The 7,777-nt window shown below is 46.0% G+C and overlaps 1 protein-coding gene across 1 annotated transcript in view; it reads left to right on the top strand.

The window, feature by feature from the left end:
• Positions 1-4,835: 4,835 nt before the first annotated feature.
• Positions 4,836-7,777, top strand: part of LOC121002102 (androgen dependent TFPI regulating protein) — a 91,408-nt gene continuing 88,466 nt past the window's right edge. The window contains exon 1 of the mRNA XM_040433408.1: positions 4,836-4,988. Coding sequence (XP_040289342.1) covers positions 4,836-4,988 — 153 coding nt within the window. The remainder of the gene's footprint in view (positions 4,989-7,777) is intronic.

Below are 7,777 nucleotides of genomic sequence, written 5' to 3'. Positions count from 1 at the left end.
GTTCCTGATGAACTTCCGATAAAAGTTTGCAAAACCTACAAACCTCTGGACCTCCTTTTCGTTCTTCGGGGCAGGCCACTCAGTCACGGCCTGGATCTTCCGGGGATCCATACTTAAGCCCTCCGGTGAAATAATATAGCCGAGGAATTGGGTGGAAGTCTGTTCAAATTCGCACTTCTCCAGCTTAATATAGAGAGACTGTTCACGGAGTTTCTGTAGCACCCTGCGGACATGCCCACGATGTTGTTCAGGGTCTTCTGAGAAAATCAAAATATCGTCCAGATATGCTACCACAAATTGGTCAAGCATGTCCCTGAGGACGTCGTTGATAAAATGTTGGAAGGTAGCAGGGGCATTGCAGAGGCCGAAAGGCATGACCAGATACTCAAAGTGACCATAGCGGGTTCGGAAGGCGGTTTTCCACTCGTCCCCCGGGCGAATTCGGACCAGGTTGTAGGCTCCTCGGAGATCGAGCTTAGTGAAGACTTTTGCCGCCCGAAGTCTCTCAAGGAGTTCAGAAATCAGGGGGAGAGGGTACCGGTTCTTCACAGTAACGTTGTTGAGCTTTCGATAATCTATGCAAGGGCGTAGAGAAGAGTCTTTTTTCTCCACGAAGAAGAAAGGGGCCCCTGCAGGGGATGTGGAAGGTCGGATAAAACCTTTTTTTAGATTTTCGTCTAAGTACTCCTTCAGGGCCTTTAGTTCCGGCTCGGAGAGGGAGTATATACTGCCGAAGGGTATTTCGGCTCCAGGTAGCAGCTCAATCGGGCAGTCATAAGGCCGATGCGGGGGCAGTTTGTCTGCATTTCTTTTGTCACAGACATCCTGGAACTCCAGATATTGAGGGGGTAAAAGCTCCTTGGTGGATAGTCCGAATATGGTAGGTTCTTCGGGCGGAGAAGGGACGGATTTACGTAAACAGTTCTGAGAACAAAAGTCCGAGCGGAACCGTATGCAGCGGGCATCCCAGTCCACCGAGGGGTTGTGAGTTTCCAACCAAGGGATGCCTAGGATCACCGGAAACTTAGGGGAGGTGATCAGGGAGAAGTGAATGGTTTCCTGATGATCGGGTTCGACGAGAAGTTGAAGATCAGCGGTCTGGTGCGTAACCGGCCCAGAAGAGAGCGGGGTCCCATCGACGGTTTCCAGATCGATGGGGGCTGCCCTGGTTACCAGTGGTATGTTGTTCTCATGGGCGAAGGTCAAGTCCATGAAATTTCCGCCGGCCCCCGAGTCAAGCATTGCGGAGCAGGGAAGCTGTCGTTCCCCAATGGTGATAAGGATGGGAACAATGAAGTGGGACCCGGTACCTGTAGTGTCCATGGTTTCAGAGGCCAAGGGTGAAATTGTAGCTTGTTGTAATTCCCGTAATTCAGTGACAGCAATGGTTCGGCAAGTCTTATTGGGGCACCTAATAGCGAAGTGCCCTGGCTCGCCACAGTAAAGGCAGAGGCCCGCGGCCAGTCGTCTCTCCTTTTCAGCAGCCGATAGAGTCTTGCGCAGTGTGTCGACCTGCATCGGTTCGGTGGAGGGTTGGTGAGCCGGCTGAGTCATTGGAGTGAAAGGGTACGCGGGCCTGTTATCTAAGGACCAGAGTCTTTCTCTCCTTCTTTCCGCGAGTCTCCGGTCAATTCGGATGCACAGTTGGACGAAGTCATCCAGATCATCTGGGGCGTCTACCCTGGCGAGCTCATCCTTTATAAGTTCGGAGAGTCCGCGGCGAAATTGACTTTTCTGAGCAGCGGGGTTCCAGGTGGTGTCCGTGACCCAGCGGCGGAACTCGGAGGAATACTCGGCTACAGAGCGTCTTCCCTGCCGTAGACTGTGCAGCCTAGCCTCGGCAGTCGCGCAGCGGTTAGGGTCGTCGAAGACTTGGCTCATGGCTGTGGTGAAGTTGTCTAGATTATTTAATAAGAGACTGTGGGACTCCACATATGGGGATGCCCATGCTAGGGCCTCGTCAGTTAGAAGGTTAATGATGAACAGGATCTTCTTTCTGTCCGAGGAAAAGGAGCCCGGCTGCATCTGAAAGTAGATACGGCACTGGTTGAGGAACCCCCGAAACTGGCTCCGATCGCCGTTAAACTTTGACGGGAGAGGCATGCGGGAGTCTGTGACCGCGCTGCGTACGTCCAGTAGTTGACGCTGTAAATCGATAATTTCTCTCTGTTGGCTCTGGATTGCGCCTTGAAGTTGAGTCATTTCCTTTTGGGCAGAGGTGCCAAACTCCTGAAGTTCGGAGACTTGTTTGCGCAGGGTGGCCATCGCGGACTCCATTTTCCGGCTGGTTATTCTGTTACAATCCTACAGGCTCACCTGAGTCAGAGGATAGCTGGCTGGAGGTGGAGCCCAGTGGCAAGGACCGCAGGCAGGTTGTAGTTGCAGCGTAGTCAGACAGAGGCGTAATCGGTTAGCAGGCGGTGGTTCAGGGCAGGCAGCAGTGAGCGTGGTCAGACAATCCGGATCAGGAACGGTGGAAGCAGGTCAGTTGGTAGGGACAAGCAGAAGAGTAGTCGGGGACAATTCCAAGGTCGGCAGCAGTCAAGTTGGTAGCAGTAGCAGCAGAGGAACAGCAGTAGATGCAGCAGGATCAAGTCCAGAAGAACAATAACCAGCAGGGATCTGGTGCAAGAGGCTGGGCTTATAAAGAGGAAGTAGCAGGTGCAAGGAATCACAGAGATTAACAAGGCAAGGCTGGAACAAGGTAGATCAAAGAGTTCAGTAGAAGGAAATATCCAGAAGGGTTGGTAGTCTAGTGGCTAGAGCTACTGCCTGGGACATGGCTGGTCACTGGTTCGAATCCCGACAAAGAGGATGATAGTAGCTGTAATCGCTACGCTACACTGTGTCAGTAGCAGTGTTACAAAAATAATAATTCCAAAGAAACAAAGTGACACAGCTGATATTTGTCACAGCCACTATCTCTGGCTGTGACCTTCCGTCATTGCTTGTTCGGCGCTCCTCGCTGAAGTTCTGTTCCTGTGTCATTTGTGGTTCTTTATGGGTTAACTCCCCTGTGTGCCTATTAGGAGTTAATCCTCTGTCTGCCCAATGGGTGTGGTCTCTTTGCTGCACCCATGGAACCTGTATTTAAGGCTGAGGTTTCCTCAGTTCTGTGTCAGCTCTCCTGGTGTGTGTTGTCTTGTCTTGCCCCTGGTTTGTACTCTCTCTCTCCCATGCTGCTTACCCATGGGATCTGTGTCTGTCTGCCTGTGCTCTGTGGGTTTCCCTACTTGTTCATTTGCGTCCTCTTTCCCGTCCATTTTGATGTCTTCCTTCCTGTCTTTCTGTTATCTGTTCTGTCAGTTATGTTTTAGTTACTTTGTGTTTATTCTGATGTCTGTGTTCAGCAAGCCTTTGCAGCAGAGTGGCATGACAAGGCCATGCAGTTTACTACTGGTGGAGCAAGTCCTTCTCTGCTTATTGCCACTCCTGCTCCCTTGTGTGAACTTCTGCTTGTATTATTAGTTGCCCTGTTTTGTATTCATATGTCTGTGTTCAGCAAGCCTTTGCAGCAGAGTGGCATGACAAGGCCATGCAGTTTACTACTGGTGGAGCAAGTCCTTCTCTGCTTATTGCCACTCCTGCTCCCTTGTGTGAACTCCTGCTTGTATTATTAGTTGCCCTGTTTTGTATTCATATGTCTGTGTTCAGCAAGCCTTTGCAGCAGAGTGGCATGACAAGGCCATGCTGTTTACTACTGGTGGAGCAAGTCCTTCTCTGCTTATTGCCACTCCTGCTCTGTTTTTTATTTGCCTGTATGTTATGTATGCCTATGTGCCGTCGGTACCTTCTGGTACCTGTTGTCCATCCGCTCCTGCTGTCACTGTCTAGTTCACGCTCCTGAGTGGACCCTGGCAACTTCCTGCGGCAAAGCCTAACCTTACCTTCTGAGGCCCTAGTGAAAACCAGGAGTTGCTTAGTCACGCCCCTCTGGAGTATTACTAGACAGTGGTGCAGTGGGGGTTTTTCTCCCACTGTGCTGACGGTACATAGAGCTCATGTTTTGTCTGTGCTGCCTTCCATGTTTTTGTTTGTGCAATAAACTCTTTTGTGTCTGTACTTGATTTCCGTTTATTGCTTGACGACGCGGTGGTCTCTCCTGGGACCTCCAACTCGTGACAATATTTTTAACATTTTTTAGTAGTCAATAGGTGTATAAGACACAATAAAAGTTATGTTTTATGTGAGTAGCTAATAGGCACATGTAATAGAAGGCTCTTTTGGTGTCACTGACCATTTGTAAATAATGAAAGGACCTATTCTGAGGACCTGACAAAATGAGACAGTCCATTTTTCTTTCACAGACCCAAAACATTAATAAAAATAGCTGAAACTCAATGTCACTGTGTTTAGTTTTCACAATCCATTATGGACACTTTTTGGCAGCCTGCAGTATGAATGCTTCTTTACCGGAGCCCTGCATCGGTCCTCCGCATGGTCCTTTAGAGGAGGATGTTTGTGACATTTTAAAATTAATTAATTGTTTAAAATATTGTAAAATCTTATTCAACAAACTGAGAAATCTTGGAGTGAGAAATTGGAAGAATGATCTTTATTCCTTCTGCTGTAACAGACTCCAAATAACAAAGATCTTTTTGTTTTGGATGATTTATGTAACTTTAATCTTCTCTGATCTTGCATGAAGCTTTACAATCCTCAGCCTGAAGTTCTTGGGTGCTTTTAATGAGCAATTTCTTCCAAAGCTGATTTTTTTTCTTCATCAGAGTAAAACTCAGTACCCCTCAGTAGTTCCCATGAGACAAGTACAGCAAGAAGAGCTCAAGGGACAGCTGCTGAGTAGTCACTAGGCCTCTTTAATATATTGCTGCATCATGGCCACTTCTGTTCTCCTTTTGTACCACTGCTCTGTGTTTATCTGGTACTTTTTTCTTGCATATTGTCTTTTAACAGTTAGTTCAACAGAACAACCGGCTGGAGTTTTCTTGTATGGTGGGCCGTGGAAATACTTAACAGTGCTTAATGTGGTAAGTTTTATGTTTCATTAAAATATTGTTATTTAAACCATATAGCATTTGTTTTAAAAGCTATGAACACCTTTGGGGTAATTATTTTATGAATGCATTCTGTTTATCTTGGGCTGAAATAATTTTTCCAAATGGGCTTTACTAAAAATGTCCAACAGTTTGTCTTCTACAACCTTCATTTTTACTGCATCTGTGGACTGTTTCTTCTCCATCTTAGTGAAATCAATCAGAGAGCAGGTTTGGAAGTTCAATGTGTAGCCGTTATCTCTAGCTCCCTAAAGGTGCATTTAGATGGGCTGAGGAGCACTCGATTGTCAGGAAGAAAGTGTTCCTTCCCAATAGTTGGCTGCTTGTTAAGTGAAGGTGAAGTGGTGCATTTAAATGCAGCGATCTCCCCCACAGTATAAGAATGAACAATCGCTGTTGTGATCCATCATCCTCATACAGCTGTATTATTACTGTACAGCAGAGTGTTGTTTAGATCTGCACAATCTGCTGCCCAGGAACGATTATTTACTTGCAAGCACTAATGATCATTTCACCCGATGAACAAGCGTTTTGATCATTCATCGGGTGATCACCTGCACCTTTAGACGATCAGACTATTTGCAGGAAGATTCTTTACTGATAATCTGCCGGACTATCACCCAGTCTAAATCCACCTTAGCACTCATTTAAGATGAAGGCTGCACAAACTGATAAGAAAGCTTAAATGAGTGTCAGAAGTGAAGAGATAAGCTCTTGCAGCAGGGCCCTGACTCCTAGTGTCTTAGTTGTATATTAGCCAATTACTTTTGTTTTGTACACGAACCCTATGAATTTGCTAAGCGCTGCGGAATATGGTGGCGCTATATAAATAAATATTATTATTATTATTATTACTATAGATAGAGCCTCCAGAGCAGCTCTCTGGTGGAATTTAATGACAATGAGAAGCAACAGCCTGCAGCTGCAGTGAAGCTAGAGACTGTAGAAGACAAACTGTTGTACATTTTTAATAAAGTCTAATTGGAAAAATGATTTACAGCTCCAGATAAGCAGAATGCAATAATTAAAAATCGTCCTTAATGGATTAAACCAAACATGGGAGTGGATATAAAAGATAGAAGTATAAGTTTTTTTCTTTTCCTTCCTTTTGGGGTCATTCATATGTATGGCTGGTCTTAAACACAGCATTTTGCAGAAAAATGCCAACCTGAAATAGCTAGTCTCAAAAATGCAGTGATTTGAAAAAATAAAAGTATATCAAGAAATTGCTGATAACACATTACCCTTATACATTAACACAGAGAAAGTACCTCTCCTATAAAAGGGTACCTCTCCTATAAAAGGGTACCACCCATGATGGCAGCTTGTGGTAAATATAATTTGCTTATACAGTAAATGATTTATTTTTTATTCTTCTCATTTAATTACCGGTACTAGCCATAATATACTTTTACATTTTTCACTTTGTCTCATATGAGACATTTGCTTTTAGAAATTTAAATTTCAGTATTTCTTAAGTTCTTTTATTCTCCTTTAAGAAAAAAAAAAAGCTTCAGTATATTTTCCCTCCTGGCATGTGGCATTTTTGCAACACTATTTTAGATGTTCATAAGAAGATTTAGGAATTCCTGTTCAAACATTTTTAGAATCATCTGCCAGTTGTCTGAAGTCAGAAAATATACTATATTCGGGCTGCAACGATTAATCGAAGTTATCGATAATATTCGTTAACGGGATTCGTTGTCAACGAATCCTGTTATCGAATAATCGGCCGATTCGTTGCTATGCGGGGCGGGATCGGGCGGTCAGTGTCCTTAACCAGCAGTAACTTTTACTTCAACTTTAAATCAGCGCATCTTTACTAACTTACAATGAAGCTCCGGTAACAGGCAGAGCGGGCGGCGGCGTTACGTCACTTACTCACGTGACGCGCCTGCTCCGCCTGCTTCATTCATAAAGTGAGCAGAGCAGGCGCGTCACGAGAGTGAGTGACGTTACGTTGCCGCCTGCTCTGCCTGTTACTGGAGCTTCATTGTATTTGTAAGGTAATAAAGATCATAGAGCTGATTTAAAGTTCAAGTAAAAGTTACTACCAGTTAAGGAATAGTCTGAATACTGATGTGGCCGGTGTATTGGGAGATCTGTGGATGGCACTGTTATGGAGGGAATCTGTGGATGGCACTGTTATGGAGGGGATCTGTGGATGGCACTGGTATGGAGGGGATCTGTGAATGGCACTGGTATGGAGGGGATCTGTGGATGGCACTGTTATGGGGAGGGGGATCTGTGCACTGTTATGGAGGGGATCTGTGGATGGCACTGTTATGGAGGGGATCTGTGGATGGCACTGTTATGGAGGGGATCTGTGGATGGCACTGTTATGGGAGGGGGATCTGTGCACTGCTATGGGGAGGGGGATCTGTGGATGGCACTGTTATGGAGGGGATCTGTGGATGTCACTGTTATGGAGGGGATCTGTGGATGGCACTGTTAGGGAGGGAATCTGTGGATGGCACTTTTATGGGGAGGAGGATCTGTGCACTGCTATGGGGAGGGGGGTCTGTGGATGACACATATAGCATACGATGCTATATAGTGTCATCCATAGATCCCCCATAGCAGTGTCATCCACTGATCCCCCTCCCCATAACAGTGCCATCCACAGATCCCCCTCCCCATAACACTGCCATCCACAGATCCCCCTCCCATAACAGTGCCATCCACAGATCCCCTCCATAACAGTGCCATCCACAGATCCCCTCCATAACAGTGCCATCCACAGATCACCTCCAAACCAGTGC

Source organism: Bufo bufo, chromosome 5 (assembly GCF_905171765.1).
Source record: "Bufo bufo chromosome 5, aBufBuf1.1, whole genome shotgun sequence".
NCBI classification, from domain to species: Eukaryota; Metazoa; Chordata; class Amphibia; order Anura; family Bufonidae; genus Bufo; species Bufo bufo.
The sequence above is the reverse complement of the archived record's forward strand: the minus strand, read 5'-3'. Positions and strand labels throughout refer to the sequence as shown.